At 36.0% G+C, this 27,092-nt stretch overlaps 2 protein-coding genes across 3 annotated transcripts; one reads left to right on the top strand and one right to left on the bottom strand.

Annotated features, from left to right (window-relative positions):
- Nucleotides 1-932: 932 nt before the first annotated feature.
- Nucleotides 933-18,888, top strand: LOC124635110 (arf-GAP with dual PH domain-containing protein 1-like). Of its 2 annotated transcripts, XM_047170901.1 has the most exons (8): nt 933-1,142; nt 5,633-5,858; nt 7,665-7,838; nt 11,245-11,421; nt 12,291-12,526; nt 13,316-13,510; nt 15,437-15,554; nt 15,852-18,888. In XM_047170901.1, exons 1-7 carry the CDS (start codon nt 1,061-1,063, stop codon nt 15,538-15,540), a joined length of 1,194 nt encoding a protein of 397 aa, XP_047026857.1. In that variant the 5' UTR covers nt 933-1,060; the 3' UTR covers nt 15,541-15,554; nt 15,852-18,888. The 2 variants fall into 2 exon arrangements, with proteins under 2 accessions (XP_047026857.1, XP_047026858.1); XM_047170902.1 differs by lacking the exon at nt 15,437-15,554 and having other exon boundaries at nt 935-1,142.
- A 1,868-nt stretch (nt 18,889-20,756) lies between these two features.
- On the bottom strand, nt 20,757-26,628 carry LOC124635086 (neurogenic differentiation factor 1). The gene is made up of 4 exons (XM_047170873.1): nt 26,320-26,628; nt 25,772-25,859; nt 24,961-25,108; nt 20,757-21,170 (listed from the first exon to the last, which is right to left on the bottom strand). Exons 1-4 carry the CDS (start codon nt 26,417-26,419, stop codon nt 20,856-20,858), a joined length of 651 nt encoding a protein of 216 aa, XP_047026829.1. The 5' UTR covers nt 26,420-26,628; the 3' UTR covers nt 20,757-20,855.
- Nucleotides 26,629-27,092: the final 464 nt, after the last annotated feature.

The following is a 27,092-nucleotide window of genomic DNA, read 5'->3' on the forward strand; positions in this document are numbered from 1 at the left end:
AATTACCCCTAGGTAGTTATGACCTTTCTGAAAAGATATAACATAGTGCTCAAACGGTTATTAGGTCGGTATTTATTACGAAATGTTATACACATACCTACCTACAGTTTAACTCACACGTAAAGGGCCTATCGCCAAGAAAGAAATCTATTTACTTACTGTTGATACAATTTAGGTCTTAAGAAAATTCATATCATCATGGCATAGGTATTTCATCAAATCTTTGTAGCCGCTATTTAAAGGTTTTATACAGAGAAAATTAGGAAAAAATATTAGGCATAAATCGGTAAGAATAAGTCGACAAACAGACTTCCTAACTTACCTACACCGAAAAACGATGCCTCGAATTTTAAAATGCCAAGAACTCATTTTAATTTCTACTTCTAAATATACTTAGACCTAACAATATGATCCAATCGGAAATTATGCGGCATACCTATCTAACCATTCACATTATCGTCTTGAATGGTGCCTATCTATTTATGCAATATACTATACAAATCGTTAAAAGAATGGAAGTGCATTTTAATTATCAATACTCTGGCCGACTCTCAAAGCATTGACCGACCAGCATAATGACGGCTACGTTACGAGTACCGTAGCGTACCTTCCTATTTAGTTATGCGAAGAGTAATAATTTATAGATAGACTTGTATTACCTAGATGCCTACCCAGTATTTACACGTATTTACGCGAGACGGGGCGCTTGCTTGGATTCGCGTCGCATGATCGCATCACGTACCTACTACGCTACACACACACACAAATAAATTTTACGAGCATCCACTACCATCCACTACACACTGGTTTCATTCATATACCGAAACTAGACATCTCTTTCTATCTCATTCATGCTAACCGAACGTAAATGGGTGTGAATGCAATGGCATTCCTCACCTACGAAATGGCGTTTGTTGAACCGATTCGCGTCGCGTCGCTCGGCCGAAGTCTCGCTCGCTCCCTCGCGCAGTGGTAGAGCGCGTTCGTTCGAGGCGTTCGACTTTCGAGCGGCGACGTACGCTAGCGTGTATGTCTTCATTATTGATGCAAAAGTTCCACGATGGTAGATCATAACCAGAAATTGTTACAGGAGTTGCAAAAGAAAAGTGGAAATAATGTTTGTGCCGATTGTGGAAACCCGGGTATGTTGTTATAAGTGATTCTTAACGATTTTAGTGATTGTGTTTTCCTTGTGCGTGGTATTTTCATGGGGTGGTGAATAGGCGGGGGGCGTAAATGCGTCCATGCTTTGGAGTTCAGTGACCTCGACGTAAAATGCATTCAATGAAAACAAATCATCGACCAGCACATTTTACGATGATTCAAAACATGCAGCTAAGTCAGTAGTAAAGATACTTCCATACATCAGTGATGTTTGTGCGATTATGTCTATCACAAACGGATGAAATGTATCGTGTTAATTGAAATTTAATTTCAATCAATGTGACAACTGCAAATATTTGGTTTTTTCGCAAATCCGATTACAATCATGTGAATCATTGATAATGAACTCACGCTCATTTGTTTTTGGAAACAACAATTTTTAATTTATTTTAATTTACGAACCTAAAAATAACCCGCCTATTTACAGACATGTTTTATCATAAATACCTAAGCAGGTACATAACTGGTTGCCTAGCATGAGTCATAGGTTCTGCCCTCCGTAGGTCTGCTGTGGATAATCTGTATCCTTGACATGTATGCCATAATTTCTCCGTATTTTGCACACTTTTGCATGGACAACTCCATGCAAAAGTGTGCTAGGCTAGCTCTAGCAGTATGATAATCTGTAAACCGCAAAGATTTCTCTGTAATCGCTTGTTTATCGTTGTTGTATACCTATAAATCTATCATAAGAAATTAGGATGTGAGCGGCGCGTTCGTGTGAGTGTGACCTAATTTTGCATTTCAATGTCTGTCTATACTGCGCGGCGAATGTCCAAACTCTATTATACGAACTTGTGATTTGCTCTGAGATCGTGTAGGGTTTATGCAAAATTTTGTTGAGATAAATTACATTTTGTTAGTGATTTCGTGGTTGGTATGAGATATTGATCGACTTTTATGATTTAATTCTCTAGATTACACTAAAACAAATTGGAATTTGAAATACAAACAATGTCGTTTAGGTACATAAAAAAAAAACTTAAAGTTCTTGCGAATGGTAGAGTTCCTTCTTCGACGTTTTATTGCTCTTTTATAATTTCCAATAATAACTTACAAGGACAAATTATCATTCATTCCTCATTGATATCAAAATACATAATAATAAAAAAGCAAGAATAATAATTAATTATTTGTCTATTAAATTGTTAGTGAATGCATAAATAATTTCTTTGCTTTATTTATTTTGCAGACCTATTTTTAAAAACTAGTTCTATAATCTACCTGAAAATAAGCAAATGTTACGCTTCCTACACCCAGATAAAAGCCTATATGTGTGTTCTTTTAATTATTTATTTAAATCTAATCTTTCCGATGCATAAGTTAGGTAATAGGTATATACTTAAAATCAGTAGGTAGTTTTTGTGTAAAAGAGTATCCAACTTATATCCTTTAAAATATTTTAAATTAGTATGATATGGAGCTCGTGGCTAAGTAGGTAACAGCTGCAGAAGTCGATAGTTCGACCTGAAGAAGAGGCTGACCAACTTGCCCATAGAGACTATTACCTACCCCATGCAAAACATTCCAACTCAGCTAGACCCAAAAGTGTTTCAGTTACCCAAAGATATTTTGTAATCTGTGCCCAAAGTAAAAGTGTGCAATCAATAATTGATAATACAAAGCTATGATATCGATAAAGATTCACGTGATCGGAAGCATAGTAAAGAAATCGGGAGAGTCACATATGGATAGAGACACCATAAGTAATGAAAGAAAATCATATCCGTAAAAAAAGCTATATATTTATTTATTTGTCGCATATTTAATTGAAATATCTTTGTCCTTGTGTTCTAGAACCTAGTTCACTTGGACGAAGGGGCTCAAATTCATTATTATTACCCAAAAGCTCAATTAATGATACCGGTATTACCTGACTTATTAGAATGTAGGGGAATATAAAATTGTCGCCACTAATGACTAATTATTCGAGCGGGTGAAATGCTACTAAACAAACAGACTAACAGATTTTAATAATATGCCATATATTTTCTGAATAAAGTTTGACTTGTTTTAGGTATGCGTAAGTTAACAGTAGTTCATAAATATGCGCCCTTCAAGTATTAAACTCTATGTAGGCTTAAACGTTATGACAACAAAACAGTTACAAAATGGAGAATAACACTAAACAAGTAGATATGCGCTTATTTTAAACATAATTATAAACTTAAGTAATAAACGATAACCTTGATTGATCAATGAGCGTTGAGAAGTCCACCGGCTGTAAATAGACGATAGCACATGAGTATCTTTACGCGTCGGTACTTTACAGGATAAGCAGATTAACCGTGTTACTGATTATTTGCTCCAAGTAGAGAGGTGTAAACGTTAATTGCAAGTTTTGAAACAAAGGTAATTCGTATCTAACAGGTATCCCAAGAGTTGTGACATAGCGTTATGTTATTTACGAGTGGCGCAGAGGCCAAATGTTGATGTGTGAGTGTGGCGGCGTGACGTCGTGTCGGTGTGTTGTGTATGCTTATAAACACGGATGTGATGCGAAACGAAAACGTGGAAACGCCTATTTCCACAAAAAAGCTTTTCAACAATTAACAATCGAAGCTTAAGTTTTATAACGGCCACACTGACGAACTTTGCGGGGATCAAGTTCTATTTTAAGTTCGACCATCGCGAAGTACGTATTTAGTTGGACTTCGCTGAGTTCGACACGTAATCAACCCATTCATAGGTGTAACGAACATTTTTGTTATCAAATATCATTAAATTAAGAGCAATTTGAACAATTTCACCCTGAAAACGATCATTTATTTATGACTGCAACTTTTCTAGATTTCACGTCACTCACGCACCTGCATAATAGTTTGTTATGCATAGTAATACGTCATTTAGGGCATCTAATCGAATCTGTGAAGATTTGCAGAATTCTTATCGTAAATTACGTAGGTATTACGAACCTATTGTTTTGATAGCTATGGAAATATATTCTAGAAAAAGATACAGGTCATATTATATGTAAATACATTCTAAGTACCAAAATGTTGCAAACAGAAACTCGGAAATCACACCTCTACGTGCAAGAGGTTTCCTCGAAATCAAATTTAATGAACGGACAGTATTTTCCTTATAAGTAAATAATTCCCGCGGTTTCACCCGCGTCCTGTAGGAACTACTGCCCGTATAAAATATACCCTATGTAACTCTGAAAGAGTGTAGTTTTCCAACGGTGAAAGAATATTTAAAATAGGTGCAATAGTTTTTGAGTTTATCCATTACATTAAAGAAACAAAAATACAATTTTATCCTCTTTATAATGGCATAGATGTTATTTTCATCAAAGAGGAACCTGTATAGGTGATCAGCAGGTCAAAAGTTCTAAAAACTACAATTCCTGAATTTTCCCCCCTACAGGGTCGTACATTAGAAAAGTTTTAGAGACACTGTTCTAGATAAATATTGGACCCAAAATATTTAAATTATAAAGTTTCTCTTATTACAACGTAGTCAAAACATAAACATAATGTAGTAGGTACCTGCCTACGCATATATACCTACTTACCTTGTTTGTTTACCCACAAGAACTGTAACAGTGAAAGTCATTCACCTACAGAAATTTAAAGAGTGACGCTTACAAACAATGGTTTATGTATTCAGGCGAATAACACTATTGTTATTAAGGAAATCAGTAGAAATAAACAACTTGTTTACTGCTACCAGGAATTTGAAGAGGAACTAAGTAAATCTCTGCTCTCGACGGCTACATTTTATTGTCCTGGTTACTGAGCTTAGTTAAATTGCCGTAGAGTTGTGGTTAGATTAGCACAAATAGTTAATTTTCCCTAAAACTTATGAGTTGAAGCTTGGCGTGATCGGTCTCTAGATTACCATCTCATCTTGAAGAGTCCCTACGTGTTTTAGAAGGCACGATAAATTACTGGGTTCCGGCTGTCATTTGAAAATCTTTGGCAGTCGTTAAGAGGAGTCAGAAGCGAGAAAGTATGATTACCAGTCTAAGGGTATAGAGTTGTCCAGGTAACTTGGTGGCCTGAGAAGTCAGTCAAACAGTCACTCCCTGCAAAAAAAGGTCGCTCTATGTTAGTCTGGATTTCTGGAAGCCAATCCCAATATAGCTGGAAAAAGGCTGGGCAGACGAAACAATCAGGAGGTGTAAACACTGCTCCATAGGTAGTAGTAAAAATTTAAGAATCGCTCTGTGTAAACAAAATAGGGAAACTCTATAGCTTGTGTATTTTAAAGGAACGAATAATCCGTAAATCGAATTTTGCATTAAATAACACCCAATTCGTATTTTGATTTTGTTATTGTTTGTATTACATTTCATACATAATAAATAATTAATACTATCTTATCTCGTTCTGTTTTATCTTGTTTTTAGCAGGTGGTCGTAAATGTCCTTAGGTTGTAAACATTATGGAAATATTATTGAAAGGACATTTTTTTCGATCTTTTAACAAGAAGTGGCATCTTATGTTTATGTTTCTTTTTCCAGACCCTGACTGGGCTTCCTACAACCTCGGCATATTTATATGCATGCGCTGTGCCAGCATCCACCGTGGCATGGGGGCGCATATCAGTAAAGTGAAACATCTGAAGCTCGACCGCTGGGAGGACTCTCAGGTGCAGCGGATGAAGGAGGTCGGTAACAACGCCGCCAAGAATAAATACGAGGAAAGAGTCCCGCCATGCTATAGACGACCTAACAGGAACGATCCACAGTAAGTGACGTCAACACACAAAAATATTCTAATCTAGCTGCTGTTTTTGAAAACCACGCTGGCATTTTATCTGTCAGTAACTCCATATCTGCGTATTTTTTTTGAGTTCTTGACCTCAAAGGTCTGATTTTATTCGATCTTCTATCACCATACCGTAATATTATTTATCAATTTAAATTAAATCATGTAACCCACATTAGCTAGAAGGATTCTATTGCGGTTCCGCTAAAAATAGCCTGTACTCAGATTTCTTACGTCTCGTCAGTACTAACCGATGTATTTATTTGTTTCGAAACAAACTGACCACATTGACGACATATTTTTGCCTCAATTATGTCGTTACGTACCACAGTAATTTTTATTATAATTAAAAGCTGGCACGAGTAATAAACAAAATGAATAATAGTATAGGTAGGGAAGCGATATTTTTAGTTTATAGACTTGTAATACCTAAAAAACACTACCTAATTAGGCTATGGTAGTCCGTCCCATGAGAGCCTAGCCTTGGAAACTTTCATTAATAAAATACAGGTAGGCATCCTATAGTACTAAAGTATCAGACTAGGTAATACTAGTAAGTATTAAGTAATACTTCCTTATAAGTAGAGTAGCTCTCGTTTATCCAAAACATGAACTTCTAAATCAGAAACTTAATCACCACAATATATTCTTTCTCTGTAAAAGAAAACACTGAAATCGATTCGCAGTTCATAATGTTCTGAGTCATGTGTATGATTCACGCTAGCCTGAAAGAAGTGGCGTTTGTAAATCCACCCTGGCGGCTAGCTCCCTTCGGAAAAACCTCTTAGAAAGTATATTTTGGTAAATTCAGAGATGTAAGTAGCTTGCAAGCTATGACTCACAGCGTCTATGCTTGAAAATGATTGGGTGCGTAGTCATACGCGTTTGGGGCTTAGGGGTACATGGATGTAAAGCCAACCAAAGGCCCTAAATGAAAATTTTGATTGGGATTATAAATTCTAGGCTTCTAAATTCTTTTGCATAGGTATTCTTTGGATGGAAGACGAAAAAATTCACACTTTTCAGCCTGTCTCGATAAAATATCTACCTATAGCTGTAATAGGCAACCTAGATAACATTCCTATATTTTTGTTGTTACTTCTCTTCATAGTAGGTACCTACCTACCTATTACCAAGAATCGTAAGTCATAACATGACTTATCTATTATATCAAAACTTGACCCACATAGTTTTATCTTCCTCCCATAACATAAAATGTGATAGGCAGGAAACAAACATAGTTTACTAAAAACAGTTCTTTTTTTCTAAAGTTGAAATTGATCTTTTTTTTAAATTATGCATTCTATGTCAGTAGATGTGTACAAGGAAAATCTATTTTCCCTAAAATATTTATAAATAACTAAACTATTCCCATTCTAAATCGGGGCTTTCCGAAAACGGGTATAATGTAAGTGTATAGGTACACTCTAATATGTTAAGACTAGCTTCTGCCAGCGCTTTAACCCGCATCCCGCGGGAACTACTTCCCGTACCGGGATAAAAACAGCCTATAACCTTCCTCGATAAATGGGCTATCTAACACTGAAAGAAATTTTCAAATCGGACCAGTAGTTCCTGAACAAACAAACTCTTTAGCTTTATAATATTAGTATAGATATCATGAAATCATGCAGTGAGCGTAATTCTATAAAATGCATATTGTTATGCACGTTATTACAAGGTACCATTAATAGTATTGTGCACCCATCTTTCTAGATAACAGCGATAAAAAGTATTAGCTCATCAATAAAGTTTTGACTAAAGAATACTGCCAATTTATTTCAGAGTACTGATTGAGCAGTGGATTCGGGCAAAATATGAACGTGAAGAGTTTTGCCACCCTGAACGTCAGAGCTACCTATCTGGCACTATGGAAGGATTCCTCATGAAGCGAGGTAAAGAAGACAGCCGTTACCAGCTCAGGAAGTTCGTGTTAAGTGAGAACGAGGACACCCTTAAGTGAGTCAAAATGTATCGTTAACTGAACATAATGACACAATTACATTTGGTCGTTGGCCGCATTCGAACATCAATTCGCCGAAACACTTAACCCTGCTCGTGCTAACGCAGTTGTTCGCGTACACCGCCGTCAAATAAGGACGCGTTTAAAAATGTGAGTTGCCGATAGAATGCGGTCAAAATTACCAAGTGCAATCCCTATGAAAGCTTTATGTAAAAGATAACCATTTGTCGCATTTTCGTTACTAATATAACGCTCGTGAACGCCACTTATTCAGTTATCATGCTAGTCACATTTATGTTAGAATTATTGTCTGCCTGTTTATATTTCTTTAAAAAATATTTGTCACGCATTAGCTTACAATCATGGCCAGATTTGAGATCTTTAATCATACTTGAACGTTCAAAGCTATCACATCTCAATCTTCATGATCATAATCATTTAACGGTCAAAGTTACACTTTAATTACATACCTATTATGTGGTAAATATAGCATACAGTATTCTGACTGGAAAATAAAGCAGGATAACGGATGCTAGTTAGGCGGGGTCACTAAATTATAAACATGTACTTATGCGGTAGCAGCTCGTGCGTTATAAAAACAATTTTTAATTAGACAAACGGGGTTCATCGGTCTTCCTCAATCTCCAACTAACAATGTTTTAGTCAGTGCTTATAAAACATATCTGCAAAGCAAAACTTGAGTTCATACGTTTACTTAGACGGTAATTTATTCAAACAGTGCAGTTAAACCATTCCCAAATAACGTTATTTTAGGACAATACTTAATTACTTTCATAAATAGACATGAGCCTCAACTCTCTAATGACGCAAAATCTAATTACACAGTAATGAAATAATGAGCTATTTTTGAACTTGTTATGCACAGTACGTTATTTGTAAATGTGTTAACTTGTTACATATCAAACAGCATAATAAAACTGTCACTGGTTGATGAAATACTTAAAGAAAATGTCCCAACTCAGTGACGGCGCGCTCCGTTTATCTCCAGATATAAGATAACCACGATAAAATCGGTTTCGTTGAAAAATAGTGGGTAAATTTGTGACGTACATCACACGAAAACTTCCACACCTCTTTTGCAATCCTACGTCAAGTCAAATGTTGACCTACTACGTAATTATGGACTCATAAAATTGTTTGCCACGCCGACTACTCTCCTGTTTTTCACACTCTTTGTGTAATTTCCAAGACAAACACTGTTGAATTATGTTATAATTTTTACAAAACTTCAAAATTCTATGACGTAGTTTATTTATAAAGCTGTGTGTTATTTAATGGACAGTAACTATGTCATGATCAGTCTACGTCACTGAACATTGACATTGTGATGAAAGATATCCTTCACCTTGCGTTGTTGGATAGTTCCACTTTGCTGTACTGTTTGTGACCATCCGTTTGCTTATACGATTTGCACATAATTATGATGATAATCAATACGATTTAACATAGTTTCATAATAAAACAACTTGTCATGATTGTAGAAGTATATCTAAAAGACCTGAAAACATTTAATCTACTTATGGAAAAGTAGTGATGATTGAAGACTAAAAGAGACAGATATTTAAACAAATATGTCACAATATATCTATTTGATCGTAAAAGGAAAAACATTTATCAAAATAAATTTTAAGTCCGTCATTATACCTAACATCGTGTAATTTACCTCGTTACTCGATTTATACGTACCTAATGCTGACATATCGCATTCTTTACCGCAATCGGGCGGCGGGCAATTCCCTGATTGTTTACATTACATACAAAAACATTATTTACTGTAACACTAGGAATCTAATTAGTAAACGTAAGTTCAAATAATAGCAATTTCGGGATAACCCATAACATAACCCGTTCCGAAAATAACATATCGTAGTATTCGTAGTACGATAAAATATCACTTTGAGGTTTGGAATTAGGTAATCAAAAAGCTGGGGAACAATTTTCCGTGTTTGATGCAGGCTATCCCTTATAATTACGAATGCTAAAGCTAGTTGTTTTCGAAGTAGTTTAGCTTAAACATATCCGGACTGGTTCTTAGGTATCATCCCGCTACCGACGGCTGCGGCCGTACAACTGGTTGTCTCGATCGGTTAATCGATCGTCTCCGCGTCAAAAACTTTGGTCCTTTGAGGTAAGAACGAAAGCAGAATTTGAACGAAAATTCCAAATTCAAACGATTATGTTAGTCTCGAATGTAGGTAAGAGCTGTTGAATAAACGTCAACCTCTATCACCCCATGTTAAGGTCATTCTCATGCGCAGTTTACCATCAAAATCAGTACCATCTATGTTGCATGTAGTCATATTCTGGTTTTCATGGTTGGGCATGCTGTACTTTATTCAAATACGGCGGCAAAACTGTTATTTTTCTATGAAATTGTGATACGTCTATATGCACGTGGATAGTATCTTTTTGATATTATTGTTTATGATTAATGCCTGCAATTTATGTGTCATAACAATATGTGTGCTTTTGCAAAACATTCGTGTCTGATTTTTTCGTCGACTTTGAGTTTTTTGTATGTATTTTTCGTCGGCGACTATTCGGCCGCAGCAGTTACAGGGTTGAAACGGAGAGTTCAAGACGCGAACATATTTGGCCTATATTGCGTCACATTGTGATACCGTAGAGAAATGAAGTATTTTGGTTGGGTTTTTGCTAAAAAAACCTTGTGGGGACATTCACATTTACCGAATGACGTCGCACTAATTTAAATGTTCGCGAAACTAATGTGTAGCCAGTGGATTAGCGTAAGTAGGCTTGGGTGTAGGTAGGTGTTTAGCAGTAAACATGTTGAACAAACAAACGTCACGATACGTCATTTGGTTACAAAGTTCATTAGGTTGATTTGCGAATGCCGTTATATTGTAAACAATTAATTGATTTATTTATTCAATTAATGTTTAGATGGGCACCTTTAGATATCTAGAACTTAGGATTACTACAACAGATTTTTCACCGAAGAATACAATTTTTCCAGTTTAATCGAAGACCTAATATTTCTTCGCTAGGTTATGGTGATATAAAGTCTTGCATGCCAAATCTCTTCCCCGTCTTTAGAATATTTCAGTCTTCAAGTGAAAGTTTCACAGATGAATGGAAATCTGATTCATTTTGTGGCTAAACTTCGATCGAACTTTCTACTTGTGTAACAAAACGGTTTCATGCACTCTTTATCTTTGTAAAGGAGACCAAATTATGGATTTCTCTAGTATCCAGTGTACCTCTATATACCTAGGGAGTTGACGAATTTTAAATTAAAGGAGAATTTGGGATCTTCCTAATCCTTAAGCACTCTAAGCACCCGTGTGTTTACTTAGAAAAGGAAATCAACTCTGAACATTATTATAAACTGTAACTAATAAGGCACTTTTTTATCTCCAGATATCACGTGAGGGAAAATAAGGAACCTAAGGGTGTGCTCAAACTGTCCGAACTGAACGTTGCGTTTGCGCCGTCCAAAATCGGGCACATGAACTCAATGCAACTGACGTTCATGAAAGACGGGTCCACCAGACACATCTACGTGTATCACGAAGACCCTGAAGTTATTAGCAATTGGTGAGTATTTTGGCTAGAACATTATCTGTCTGTGACGTCACGGCGATTTGATAAGTTCGTTTTAAATAAAAATTGGCCTCTGTGCCAAAATGTTGTTGATATCGATATTTCGATGCACCTGTAGTGTGGTTATGTAATGGTTATACAAACCTAACTGCAAATCTGGACAAACTCTGAATTATAAATTCTTTGGTTCAAAAAAAGAATAACAAATCTATAAATTTTAAGCTAATTATATTAATATTTATGTTCATTCGTTAAATGATAGCGTAAATTAACACTTAGCGTGACCATTTAGGACACTAAATCCAAAATAAATATATAAAAGAGAAATCTATAATAGTACAATAAAACAAAAAACGAAACCTAAATCCATAATTATTTAAATATTCTGTTAAATAATTATGGAAATTCGCCCCAGCCTTGAGAGAGTACTTCAAGGAATTCCCATAAATTTTTATGATCTTGATATGTTAATATCGTAAACGTAACAAATAGTTGCCATAAATTACCCTTTTTTGCGACTAGCAACTGGGGAAGGATGCGCAAATACGTGTTTTTTTATATGGTAACCGCAAGTGGATACACTAAAGAACTAACAATGAGAATCATTTTAAAATGTTAGCGTTGAAACTTCGCTTCAATAAAATTGGGTATTTGGAGGTCTACTAGGTTTTAAATTCAACAATAAAGTTTTTTTGGATAGATGTTATGAAAGGAGTTACAACATCCATCAACTTATTTTTACATTTTTGGATTGTACTCTATAAGACCTCAAAAAGCAACTCTACTTTTCCTACATGAAAAATATTACCTTCTCACAAAAAATTTACATGAAGAAATATTTACTCTACTATATTTATTCACAGGTACACAGCAATTCGTTGCGCCCAACTGCACCTACTCCAAGTGGCGTTCCCATCCATGCCCCAATCGGACCTGGTACTCCGTCTACCCAAAGACTTCGCCCGCGAAGGGTGGCTGTGGAAGACTGGGCCGAGACCTTCTGATGCTCATCGGCGACGCTGGTTCACGTTGGACAATAGGAAGCTCATGTACCATGATGAGCCGCTTGATGCTTATCCGAAAGGCGAGATTTTTGTTGGTGAGTGTGAACTTTTTTTGTGGATGAATACTGTTATTATCAACTAGCTTCTGTCAGCGGTTTCACGCGGATAAAAAGAAGCCTTATAGCCTTTCTCGATAAGTGGGCTATATAACACTGAAAGAATTTTCGGACCAGTAGTTCCTGAGATTAGCGCGTTCAAAGAAACAGACTCTTCAGCTTTATAACATTAGTATAGATTATATAAAAATGCCCCATACGTCTATCCTATATTTTCACTTTTTACGCCATCTCGGTTGAAATCTTAGTAACAACAATGACAGTCTTCTAAATTCTCTTATCTCCTCAAAAATCTTATGCAGACTATAATAATATTATGTACTTACCTATACCTTCAAAAGAAACGTGTTAACGCATGCGTACAATGACATGATAAAAGCGACAGATTAGAGCGGACCTGTCCAAACAGGCAGCCTATGACTCAGCAATTTTACCACCAAAACAAATTACGCAACAACAATGTTTGCATGTCCCACGGAGAAACAAAATGACTAGCGGAGATGTCATAACGCAAAATATCCTAAGAAAGCAGCGTGTCAAAATGCTGGTGTTCGGGAGCTGACCATTTATTTTTATACCAAAACACCAATCTATTGACAGATGTGTCAAAATACCCGAACGCCTTGTTATATAGTTATTAGTAACTGATCGTTTTGGTCACGCCTACTATCCGTTTCTTTACCTACAAGAAGGTGCCTGACCTACTTTATGGCATCTTTGCTCATCTTTCCTTCCTCCGTGGCTTAACTCCTACAATTTCTTCTTCAGGGCACGAGTCAAACGGCTACTGTATCAAAGTGACGAACACCGGTAACGGGTGCAAGGACGCGCGGTTCCCCTTCCAGTTAGTCACGCCGGACAGGACGTACTGTCTTGCCGCTACTACACATGAAGACCGTGGTGGCTGGCTGGCCGTCATACAGCAGACCATCAAGAGACCGCTTACACCGCAGGATTCTACCAGTGAGTTGCATTTTGGACCTTATTATAATGTCTTTAGGGTTCCTTTTTTGGTTTGTGAAAACAATTGACGATCGCCCATGTAGTCATTTGAATATCAAAAGGGTAGAAAGTAGTTACTATAGGAATGGGAAAGAATAATTCGTTAGTTAAGCATTCTAATTTTGATGAGAGTACTTACTAGTTACTGGAAAATTTTGTATCTAGAGTTGAAAAACCTTTATATGGATGAAGGATTGTGTAAAGTGCAAACAAAACAAACTCCAAGTCTAAAGAGACTGAAAGTAAAAAGTGGGTTTTCCGTGCAAAAAGAAAATAACTGTTATGCTTTATACTTCAAAGGAGTACTTTGAACCGTAAGTAGGAAAATAAGATTAAAATAACGTAAAGCACAATCTAATGTACTTACTTAGTTTTCATATGACCCACGAATAAGTGCAAAAAATAACTTATCTATCATGAGTCATGATGAGCTTGTTACAATTCTGAGCAGACTGTAAGTAGGAATGTTTGATGGTTAGAGATCAATGACTCTAACAGTACCAACACAGGTACAGTCAAGGTTTTTCTAGTTCCCAGATGATGACAAATGTGTTACTAGTTGTGAAATATTGTGTTATATTTGTCATAGATAATAGACGTCATTGTTACGTGACGTAGCATACACGCACTGTTTTGAACAATTTTGTCTTTCTTCAGTAAGTACTTACAAAATATTTGTTTGTTCTACTTCTATTAATTGGGAAGTAGGTTACTCTCAATTGTCACGATTCTACGGAAAAACAGTTGGGAGTAGTTTAGTGATATTTTTAATGCGTTTGTGTGATGACCAGGTACAGCCAAATAATTAGATTCAAATGCTCCGGGTGTATTTAAATCCACGGGAAAGACCCAGCTATATTATACGATCAATCTTATAGTGGTAAGACCGACAAATGTTTCCGATTTTAATTTTCAAGGCCATATTTAATGGCCTATAACGAAACCCTTGGCATGGAAGTAGCATGTACTTAGATTCGAAAACTCTGGGCTGCTTGTAATGTTAAGGAATTCAATTTTGAAGAGTCAATAGAATCTTTGGAAAGTAGAATTATTTTTGCTGGGTATAAAATGCTGTGCAAAATATAATTTTTTAAAGAATCTATTTTATTTTTGGACTCCTGAGAAATTATCCTCTGGGGACACATTTTTATGAAACAGGGCCTATTAATCATACCAGTCTCTGAGCTCCTAAAGCAACGGCTTTCATATCTTGTTTATCATTCAAAAATAACTAAGAAGAAACAAGCTGTTGAGGTAGCCTGGTAACAATTTTGTAACTAGGTACGTCATATTGCACGTCATTGATCGTGACCTACAATCGTGATAGACCATCTTCAGTCTATTAACCTTAAAGTGCTGTTAACTTACTCTGATAGACAAAGCAAACAGATTCTTTTTACGTCACTGCCGACGTTCCATCCTAATCACCTCAAAATTCCGTAAACATGATTTGTCTAGACTATCCGTAAACTGCGTTGGCGCCTCTGATGGTACATTCTATAACCAGATGTGAAGCAAGTCTGTCAAGAAAAGTTTAGTTTGTTTATCATGGCCTCCTTTCAGCTTTTCTGCAAAGACCCCTCTTCACTATTCATTTTCAGAAAACTTAACTGCATGCAGATGATTGCTTAGCAAGAATAACTAGGGCAGCGTACTAGCTTATCAAAAGCTTTATTGGGTCTTAAAATATTTATATAACCTGCTCTCCCAAAAGCTAAAGTTAATTTATGCAGGTCTAACTATCCACTTATCGTTGCTTAAAATGGTTTAACCAATGCATGACGGGGTCCTAGAAAAATCCATAAATACATCAGTGCTTTAGCTAGACGTAATTGGCAGGAGTCTCAAAAATTCCATACCTAGGTAACATCAGATTAAATTCTGCAGGCCCAATGGTGATGGCGAGGCGTACCCTCTGGTCCAAGCATTTGTCAACAACACCTAGACGCTTATTACAGCCTCCTCAAGAAACACTGGATGCGTATTTTTAGCCAGGATTTACTTAGTAAGTTGGGGTTTAACAATTGGATGGGCTAGGTTAAGTCGGATGGGTGCGCAATATAGGTTAAGTTTGTGGTGTCCTCATTTCATACTCCTCACCTCGATTGTCACCTGTTAAGTCTTGTGGTATTCAAAAACTTGGTTAAATAGCAATCGGTTCTCCCCTATTATATGATAGGGGATGTAAGAGCGAATGGCCAAGTGTGAGGTATAGGTTGGTTCATGTCCTGTTCCTGTCTCTCTGAAATAGATAAAGCTGCAATTTTATGGTTTCATCATATATTTTTTTTATTTATTCCAGTCGAAGCCACGCTGGTCCGCAAACGTACGGCGTCGAACTCCATCAGCATATTCTCAGGAAGGTAGTCTGTGTCCGTCGCATACGCAAGCAACTACTTGTAATGCTTACAAGAGCAAGTCCGATGATATCGCCGGGAGTCGCCCGCTTACGGACACGACTGCTAAATAATTAAAATTAAATTATTATTATTAAAAACAACCTTCTAGAATTATTTTAATAATTAGGATCTTATTTTATGACGACTCTTGTAAATACAACTATGATTTTTGATTAAATGATTTTAATCGGTTTATTATCCATTATTTAATTACGTAATGCTGATGCAACGTTTAATTATACTATCAATGGACTTATTATCTAAAATGTATACATTATTGTTTTAATTTATTGTATTTAATGCAATGAAGGATTTGAATCGGTAATTTAAGTCATATTAAATTATATAATTAATTTATGTTTGTTTTGTAAGAAAATAAAGTGTGTTATTTCATTCGATGTTCTTTTATATCATGGCGGTACGCACAAAATATCAATGTAATAACCGATAGTGTAGTTATGATAACATGTAGCCTGTAAAATAAGTAAATATATCAATACATTTGTAATTCACTTTAGTGTATGTTGAAAATCACAACAAAGCTCTCTTAATCATGGTAAAAGACATTCTACAGGGACTTTCTATTTGGTGATAAGTCTAAACGAGTACTGTAATGGGATACCACAGTAAACCCACCAAAATCTACAGCCTAAACAAATAAATAAAATAAAAGCTAAATTAGCAGCAATCAAATACTTTTTAAAATAAAAAATAACCACCGAAAATTATTTAGGTACTTGTTTCTCGGGTTATCTGTGGTATCACCAAAGCATAGACTTAATAAGAAACGTATATGACCTGTATCGTATATTGCATTTATGTATAAGTTTGTAACTTGGTACTTGTAAGTACCCTGTATTTTTCGCCTTGAAAACGAAACTGTTTTCGGCGCGCAAAAAATATGTATTTATACAATTTAGCGACACAAACGATGGATGGAGACTGTATATTGTGAAAATAGACAGGCAAAATGTACGAATGTACGAAATATTGAGCGTGGCGAAGGAAAACTCCTTTAAAAAGTTATGGTAATAGGATACTACTATAAAGGTAGATTCCTAAAAAGAGTGCTGCTTTAACCGAAGCAAATATATGAGGATTCTCACTCCTCTAAAGTTATGACCATAACAAAAAAAATTGTAGCAATGTACAGATAGTTCCATCTCGGTTTTGTGTCGCAAAATTGAACATAATTAATATTTATTCACACTGGTTTTGTGACTATTGTATCAATGAAAATCTCGCAATCACAGTAATATTAACCATTATATTATAATCTTATAGTACGCCACGATCACGAGGTCCTAAGTTCGATTCCAGTTGGAATAGTGTTGTGCCCGATATATTAGCAATAGGATGTTTCCTATTACACTTGGGACCTCTCTAAAGGTTGGTTTTCTATTACACTTCTGACTATCCATTTGGATAGAAGCGTAATGTTACGTTAATATAAGTGTATGTAATGCAACAAGCAATGCAATAACGTGAGAAAGTATAGCGTTTAGGCTTAACGAATACTCTGATGTATGTTCTTATATTTATATATTTTTCTATAACGGTAGTCTCGAAAACGACGGGCTTTGAGCGAAGTTGTGCATGTGTTAGTTCAGTTTGTATTTGTGTGTGTAATCTGTGTAATAACGTGTAAGCAAAGCTGTTTCAAAAACAATTCTTGTTCGTCTGTTTCATAATGAAATGACTCGATGTCGACAGTTTGACTTAAATATAGGTGTGGATGTGGACATATCTCAATAGAAGAATTAGATAATTTCAGCCGCTTAGACAAAGGTAAAGGATGGTTTGTCCGATAAAATATTATTTCTAGAAGAGAAAGAAAAATGTTTGACATAGTAAATGTAGTGTTTGGGTGTGAAACTGATGAAATGTAATTTTAAACAGTTTTAGGTTTACTTTAAATTCATGATAAAGTCCCGAAGCAGAATCTAGTGTGGATCACGTACCCTTTGGATATAAAACGACTTTTTTAGAAAACTTTAAATAAATATAATTTCAAAAAAAGTAGTCACATACTCATATTGATTAGGGACCCTTTCCAAAGTCTAGCTACCTGCTTTAGATTAAAATTTTAAAAATAAAATTAATATTTTTAGTGAAAATTAGACATAAATTATGTATGAGGGATCGGATTGCTTCGGCAGTAGAGTAAAGGAACTTGAAAAGTTTAAGTTTAGTAAATGAATGGAATGGAGTGGATACAAAGCTAGGAGGCTACCAAAAATATGGTAGAGATAATATTTTATTGTAATGTATACTATAACTGACTTACAGGCAAAATGCTTTAGTATAGTAAGTGTGAGGAATGAATAAAATTCGTCTTCACGCGTGTGGCGTGCGAGTGTAGTGCGAGTGACAGACTTCGACTAAACTTAGAGTTAGGATACTATCAGAATCACTATCATGTAATCGTGTTCTACCATTTATTGACACGTAAGCTAATGTCCAAAACATTAATTTAATGAGCAAATAACTTAGACTACGTTCGATATTGAACCGTATGTAATTTATACTATCGTATAACATTTTCTTATCAGGATAGCCGTAGATTTAGTTATAATTTATAGAAAATGGAAAGCGTTAAAATGAATTAGAAAATAATAAGCCACAAAAAGCAATTTAAATGTTTCCTAGATAATGTACAATTTTTATTTTTAATATGATTTAGCTGTGTAAGCTATTCGATGTGTTAAATACTGCCGCTTACCCACGTGTACGTAAGTTATTATTTTATACATCATTTGAAATCAATTAACATATTCGCTTTAGTTGTAAATTTTAGTGTAATTATTTCAACAAATTTTACCAAAACATGCCTCGCTTAAGATTTACATTTATTTTGTTGTAAATATGTAAAACGATAATTTTTGTAGTGTGCTCTGGCATAATACAACATATTTACAAAATAAACATTTCACCTGCTAACATTGAGTTTTCGTTAATCCTCACGAACCCTTAAAAAATCACCTACCACAGTAATATGTACCTACAAGTCCTAGGTATCCTTTCGTGGCGCTAAAGTGTATCCAGTACCTAACATTATCCAATTGACTCGCCCGTGGTTTGCAAGTGACTTCACAATAGAGAAAATGAATGAAAAAACCGCTGCCTGAAATATGAAGTTAACCATTTGCAACAAAAATAAATAACAAGAAGTTTGATTTGAACTTTGATATGCTTGAAAGAAAAAACACGCTGAGCTAGCATAAACTACTGAAATAGAGTGCCGGAAAATTAGGAATTTACATTTAAAGACCATATTTTTTTCGTCAAGTCTGTCAATAGCATAAATATTTCTCAGAAACATGAAAAACGAATATCCTAAGATACCTACCTCATCTCATCCTCCGAGCCTTTTTTCCAACTATGTTGGGGTCGGCTTCCGGTCTAACCGGATATAGCTGAGTACCTACCAGTGCTTTACAAGACGCGACTGCCCTATCTGACCTCCTCAACCCAGTTACCCGGGCAACCCAATGCCCCTTGCTTAGACTGGTGTCAGACTTACTGGCTTCTGACTTCCCGTAACGACTGCCAAGGATGTTCAATGACTGCCGGGACCTACGTTTAACGTGCCATCCGAAACACAGCAGTCATTGGTGTCTAAGATACAGATACTTAGAAAGCCTAGGGTACCTAGTTAGTTTAGAAAATACTTATCTACTTCCTTTACAAAAATTCAAAGCAAATCTTAAAGCGGTTTCCGCATAAATATATTTTTTCTGGCAGCGACAACTATTTTCGTGTTTGTTTTGTCAGGCTCGAAGCGATGTCGCGTCTTGACGTCTACTTAGTTAAATATCAAGTTACCACTTTACCTCAAATGAGCGGCGTTCCGGATTCGTACCGATGTAACCGATGCATTTATTTCCGAAAACCTATTTAAAGTTTTCTATAGTAGTCCTGTATTGCTATCCTGATTGTTTCATGTGCTTTGAGGCGTTGAAAATATTTATAGGTGGAGCCACAGGGAGTGTGAAAAGAACCTAAGTAATGAGGCTGTCTTTAAAAAAACTCGATTGTTACCTAACGATAACATATCCGAACCGTCCATCCAATTTTAAATCAGGATAGTTATCGGCACGAATCTTGAGCTCTGACCTACGTCTGCGCAGAAGTGATTTATTAGCAAAGAACCAATCCTGAGTGACGGCTATGACGCGATGCATTGCGGGCCAATCACCGCTTTAGCCCGCCTCCGCGCCTTACAACATACCACAAAAGGGACCCAATAAATTACTTCTGCACAGGTGAAGGTCAGAGCTCAAGATTCGTGCCGATAACTAGAACTTTGGGGAATAAATAAGAAAAAGTTCCTAGGTTTTGTTAGTGAAACTTCCGTCTGTGTTTACTTAGGTCAAGTAGTCATCTAAAACTAAGTATCGTTATGGTTTTCTAAGAATGCATTACTCCAGCGCTTTCTAAAAGTTTAATGTTGTGCAGAAATGTAAGCTGATATGCCTGTGACACTTCATCCTTTGAATTTCGCTTTGAAGTTCGCAGTATGTTGAATTTCTTAATTTAACATCGTTAATTAATTTTAACGTTTCTAAGAAGATGATTTACTGCCTCATTTGATATGACAAATCTTGATCCGTTGATGGATTACATCAGGACTTTGAAGGTCACCCAGTTATTAAAATATCTGAACAAATTTGAACCGAAGTAGGTTGGGCAAAGGCTTGTTAAAGAAAGAGCCTATGTAAATCATCAATATCTACGAAAATAATTACCTCTTCTGTCTATCGCCCTTTCACGCTAAAACTTCAGAACCAATTTAAGTAAGAACATTATAAATTGAATAAATTTTATTTCAATATTATTAATTTATAGACCCAATCACTCCTATATTTTACACTTTACTTAAATATCATAAATCTTTGGTGACCACATCAATTCATCATGCTATCCGAACCGTAGTTCCTCATATCATTTCTCATATCGTAATAATTATCCTTGTACCCATAATTGCAATACTGCATGGGGGTACATTCTTTCGTGTTCATATCTTCATAGCACCGGTCCTCATACTCATTGTCAGGATACTCTTGGTAACCTTCGCAGTTGTTCTGACTGTCGTGGACGGTATCTCTAGGAGGCTGGGCGTTCAGGTAGTTCGAAGAGTCGTTGGTTGAAGGGTTGACGTTCCATCGTTGGGATATAGCGCAGCTGAGCGAACCTCCGTGCTGGAAGGCGAAGGGCCATGCCTGGAAGTAATGGGGAATTGTTAGCTTGCTTTATAAGAGGGTTAAAGAATAGACCTAGCTTAGTCACGAGTTATTTGACGTTAAGCCATGGACTATGAACGTCATCTTAAAATATAAAATGTCATGAGCCTTTATATAAAAATGTCAACGATCCATGTGAAGTTTATTATACTCTTCTTTTTTCCAAGGCGCCAAGACGCTATCAGCCCGTGTTTTTAATCGAACCACTGGTCGAATTGGCAAGTAAGTGTATAGTTAGGTACCTACATTATGACGACTAGCTTCTTCTCGTACATTAATGACGTACAAAGTCGGACCACCCAGTAAGCAAAATGTATTTATCAAGTTATGATGATCCGTTTATTGCGACTTGACCGCACTTTTTATGTTCAAACAAACAAAGTTTGTTTTTGACGAACATGTGTATCTCAAAACAAAACAGAGAAGTCATGAGGATTGGCATGTTAAAGGCAATTTTTGAATTCTAATGTATCTTCAAATAGGGTTCCAATCCTATGAAATCACAATAGCGGTTAGCATTAAACCAAACATTTGGTGGTATAAGGTAAGAAAGGCAATTTTCTATGGCACAAAATTCCTGGGAGCCACACTGAAAATCAGGGTGAAAGAAAAAAAAGTGAATATGTAAAACACAGCCTTCCTAATGGTCGTAATGAAGCAGTAAATAAGACAAAGGAACCAAGGAACAATAAAACTGGAGCATCTCTTTAACGTCCGGAGATAAACGTTATTTATACTCAGAACAGCTGCAAACTTTTGGTCAGGTCGTGTGCGCAGCGTAAAACTCTCCAGTTTATTGTTTTAACCTTTATGTTTCTATGTATCTCCACCACTTGTACCGATATACTTTTTTGTTTGTTATTAGGAAGAAGGGTCGGAAAAGTGACTCTCATTTGAAGAAAAAATCTCCATGTATTTATTTATTCCCCATGTCTAAAGGGAACACACACGAAGTTTATAACCCTATGTACAGATCGTGGTATGCCAAAAAATCTAAAAAGTGTAAACAAAACAAGATGTTTTTGCAAAAAAATAATCCAAGGGTTTCCAAACCGTTTTATGATCCAGTTTTAGTTATGACTACATTAAATACAACAACTATTTAAAACCAGAAAAATCCTATGCGAAGCTTAATGACCCAGAAAAATAGCGTTACCACTAAATGAACGCAATGTTGTTCCAACAATAATTCCTATTTTGAAAAATGTTCCATCTTTAACGATGCGTTCACAAACAGTTAATCCGGCTATCAATCAATTATGCGACCTTCGTGGAACGTGTTCACTAATCCTGCGACGACAGCGTTCGCCGTTCGGCGTTTAGCAAATGTCTTTTAGGCCTGCCACTAATTCATTGCGGGCGAGACTCGTGCCCGCACGATTAAGGGGATGACAGCCATGACAGGGAATATATCGTGAACAAAATTATACGATTCACGCCTCCCTGATATATGGACGGGTGCTAACTTTTTGTTGCGTTAAACTTGTCGCCACAACAACATTGATGAATATTCGATGTAATTTTTTGTTTGGGGTCTTCTAGTAGGTAATGAAAGTATGACAAAGACAGAATTCTTATAACTTTATCTTCACCATAACCTGCCGCGGACTTAATTACGCGAGGTTTTACCTAAAGGTTCTTAAAACCAAGACAAGGACAGCGGCGGCCCTAGCCATTGCGAGGCTGCGTGCGGCAGGTCTATGCGAGGCCCTTTGTCCTACGTGAAAAGTATGTGTTGCGAGAGTAGGCTGGTGTTTTAATTTAGCTAATCTTCATGTTTGAGGAGAAATGCTCAAGTTAAACAAGTTAATAACATTTTATTTTTAATACAGTTTATATTTAAAGAATCACAAAATTAATAAATATTAAAATGATCTGATGCTTGCGACTTTTCTTAAGACTAAAATCTTTAATTAAAGCAGAATAATGGAATGAATGAGCAATGTCATTTTCGATCGAAAGAACAGCAGGGGCTGAAAATCGATCTTGTGTCATCGAATACCTTAAACATTTTTTAATAATTTTAAGCCTCGAAAAACTGCTTTTTCTTTGCTCAAGACTTGTTGGGATAAATTTCAGTTAAATTATTTTCTAAATATATTTCAGCACCGAGATAATATTCAGCTCTTCGTAAACTGATTCAGGACCGTCTCTAGCTCATGTCCCGATTGAAAGATTCTTCAGTAGTTCAAACGTCGTAAATTAGAAAGTTCATACGGAAAGTAGTTAGAAAGAGTTATTTTCTTGTTAATAAAAGGATTTAAAAGCGGCGCTACCTTCTAGGTTCGGCTAAAAAAGGATGAAAAAAATAAAACAAGTGGGAAGTGAAGGACGCGCGAGCGTAGCGAACGCAATCAATTTTTGAGCTTTGGATCACTAAATCACCTAAACTTGTATAATAAACAACAGTGCAAGGTGAAGTCGCGAGCGTAGCGAGCGCGAAAATTTTTGAGTTTTGGGACATAAAAGTACTCTAATCAAGTTAGAAGGAAAGGTACTGTCAAGTGAACAGCCGCGAGCTCAGCGAGCGCGATATTTTTTAAATTGTTTGTTTAAGGTCTCTCAAATTAAACTAGGAATTAAGCACAAATAAAAAGAATCCGTGACTAGATCGAGAGCCAGTTGTTTTTGTTACTTTGGTGTTCCAACTTTATGTTAAATTGAGGACTCAAAAAGTAAACGCAGAGTGAATTAGAAATAAAGAAAAAATGCTCATTTTTTTCTTGGACCAGATATATATTTTTTAATTCTAATTTTTTTATATTAGTTTGGGTTGTATCGCGAGGGCCCCCCCAAGCGCGGGGCCCTGTGCGATGGCACAGTTCGCACACCCCTAGGGCCGCCACTGCATAAGGATTATATCATGAAGTAGGTAAATAGAACTTTCGCAAGATACACTGAAGTAGGTCATAGAAAGAAGAGAAACATACGTACGATTTAATATTACTATTGCAAAGAACAGGTGGGATATGTACACGACCGATATTTATCGCTAAACACTTTTTGTTCTTTAATAATCTGCTATAAATACCTAGCGTACCTAAATATTGTTAGCAAATCTATAATGAATGTGTATGCAAATCTATATATATATAATGTAGGTATATAATTACATCTGGTATTATTATTATAATTTTAGTTTTTGGCTAAAGGGAGGTTTTATATCTTGCATTTTAGACGAAAAAACATGCTATCTAGAAAGGATCTAAAGAATATGTACCTACTACGTTTTCATAGAAATATTACAAAATAACAATTTCTCTATAGCCTATGTCATCATTAATCTATGTTATGTGTTCCTGCAATTTGTTTCAAAAAGGTAATCTAGATGATGAAATCAGCACTGACGAATATTTACCAATCACGATCCCCGCTTCGCCCCGTAGCAAGTAACTCGTAGCAGATTTGCTACGAATATGCATTGAAGTTTAGCAGGGACCGATTTTGTACATTCCATTGTTATCCATGTAGTGTACAAAATGGTCTGTTTAATAGGGTATCTCTAAATAAATAAGGTTTCAGTATCAACCCTCCTACATGCGTATCCCACTTGTGCCACAAAATTGTACCTAAGTAAATAATCCGCCATTACATACATAGTTTATAAAAAAATTAAGCGTATTTTGCGATTTTATCCTCTTTTTGACTAACAAACAATTCTCTAATCAACAACAACAATTGTATAACTATTATATACTTTTACTATTTATTGTTATACATATAACAAGGAATTCTGTAATCACCACTAATAAACATACAAGTTACTTACCAAGCTTAGTGGGTGCGGCGGCGTATGCGCCGACCTGGGCTCGTGCAGCAAGGCTCGGAGGTGCGCTATGTATGATGCTGCCAGACGTAACGTGTCCAGTTTAGACAGCTTCGTGTCTGCCGGCACCCAGGGTAGCGTGGTTTTCAGCCTGGAGGATAAATTGCTGTAAGTAACTAACATTTCCAATCTTGAAAGTTGTAGGAAGGTAGGTAATATAATACAATTAAAATAAATTTACTTAAAAGTTTGCGGGTTTGGCCATTTAAATGTTTGTTTATCAATCACCCTTTGACGGCCTAACAAAATGAGCTGAATAGAACACATAAACTTATAGATTGCAGTTGAACATAAATCATGGGTTACCTACTTTGTATCAGGGTGTGGAAAGTAGTCTTTCAGGACGCGAGTGTAACTGCGTGGGTAAGCAAAAAATTTCTACTATTGTTGCACTGATTAATAATGCACAGTTACATTCAATACCCGAAAAATCTGTCTATAGTGCCTATGGCATGTAGAGAAAATCTTCAGGCGATTTCTCTTTTAGACATAAGTATCCCATAGTTTTCAGTTACGAAAATTACTTGTTCATCAGTATTGCTTACGAATAATAATGCGCACTTCCACAGACTGAGCCTATTTGGCCCCCGAACAAGTCAATTGTCCGACGGTCTACATGATTTTGGTAAGAAAGTTTAGCTTCCGCTCAGAGAAACCCCAATTTATTTACCAGTTTTGCATTTACATCATAGACATTCTTTGCTATACTCTCACTTATTATTAGACCAATGCGAACTCATTAGAAACCAACTACCTGCAAAATGCTTTAGAAAGGACTCTCATTCTTGCTCTCTCTCGTGCGTTGGCGGCATTTCTGTGTTGAGGCTCTTGTGAACTCCGACCTAGGGACAATCAGCCGTATTTTATCATTTTAACTAATTACTACTTAGAGCCTTAAGTAGTGATTAAAAATATGGGTTCATTAGTTAAGGTTAAGACACGCTTAAGGAACGTTTACTTATAAGTAAGAATTTTTCTTAAACAGTTCTAAGTATTAGGTACTTATTATTTAATTCACGTTTATAAGTAAGGCTGAATAATTTTAGTTTAAGTACGCTGTAAAATTCATGGCAATGAAACCCAGACTAAGGTAAAATCCTTGATTTAATTCGAGAAACACAACATTTTTTGAAAAAAATATTTATCAATTCATTTGTATTTTCTTTTATTATTTTTTTTTAACTGAGTTTTGATATCATTTAAATCATTTTTTAAATCCAAAATTTATCACTTTTTAAATCTTTAAAAAAAGTTATTCACAAACCTACTTAACTGAAATGTCCTGATAAAAGAAAATCTTACCTGAATTTGATTGAGTATCATCAAAAAAGAAGTCATCATCATCGCCATCTTCTGTTCTTTTCTCTACCGGCGGGGACCGATTCACTCGCTTTCTAGGCATTTTGTATATTGCACTAATTATATCACTGTCACCACACTACCACATATTTTAAATTTCGAACCGAAGAATTTTAGGGGTGGGTGCCCTCTTGTCTACCGGCGTGACGTTTATCATTTGAGCTGCGCGAGCGCAAGGCGGGCGGCATGGCTCGCTGGGCGGCGCCAAAACTCGCCCCTCCCGAACAAGAAATCAGGATTACTGGTCGACTAATGAACGATGGTTTACGCAAGATACATAGCACATCGTTTTGGTATGTTTTTGTATAGGTACTCCTTATAGCCCATGGTTGTGAAACACTAGCTTTATTGAGCGGGTCAATTTCTATTTATTTAATTCCAGGAAGCATATTTAGATATCAACCAGATCTTAACAGATAAATATAACTGCAGGTAAATGATACCGATGACTTGGCCACAGATTTATTATAAGTTACCTTTTCTGTTAATATTTTTACATAGTAAAAATACTTATGCTACTTATGAACTTGTAAGTTTCACCACTACGAATCAAAAGGTCCCAGTTGGGTGGCAGAATTGTTTGAAATACTTATCATAGCCATAGCACAGAACGTATAAAGCGATTGAAAATGTATGGATTGATTTTAGTCAGCATGCTAATCACTTCACACATAGGTATTTGTTCTATCCCCAAATATTTTGCACAACCCCTCCAA

The sequence above is a fragment of the Helicoverpa zea genome, chromosome 12 (genome assembly GCF_022581195.2).
Source record: "Helicoverpa zea isolate HzStark_Cry1AcR chromosome 12, ilHelZeax1.1, whole genome shotgun sequence".
Classification (NCBI taxonomy): Eukaryota; Metazoa; Arthropoda; class Insecta; order Lepidoptera; family Noctuidae; genus Helicoverpa; species Helicoverpa zea.

Bases quoted from the DNA above. Each gene is read 5' to 3' on its own strand.
- LOC124635086 (XM_047170873.1), bottom strand. From the start codon at position 26,419: ATGCCTAGAAAGCGAGTGAATCGGTCCCCGCCGGTAGAGAAAAGAACA. The intron at 25,860-26,319 runs GTAAGATTTTCT...GATTGTCCCTAG, and splicing joins TGATACTCAATCAAATTCAG to GTCGGAGTTCACAAGAGCCT. The intron at 25,109-25,771 runs GTAGTTGGTTTC...TTTATCCTCCAG, and splicing joins CTTTCTAAAGCATTTTGCAG to GCTGAAAACCACGCTACCCT.
- LOC124635110 (XM_047170901.1), top strand. From the start codon at position 1,061: ATGGTAGATCATAACCAGAAATTGTTACAGGAGTTGCAAAAGAAAAGT. The intron at 1,143-5,632 runs GTATGTTGTTAT...TTCTTTTTCCAG, and splicing joins TGCCGATTGTGGAAACCCGG to ACCCTGACTGGGCTTCCTAC. The intron at 12,527-13,315 runs GTGAGTGTGAAC...TTTCTTCTTCAG, and splicing joins GAAAGGCGAGATTTTTGTTG to GGCACGAGTCAAACGGCTAC.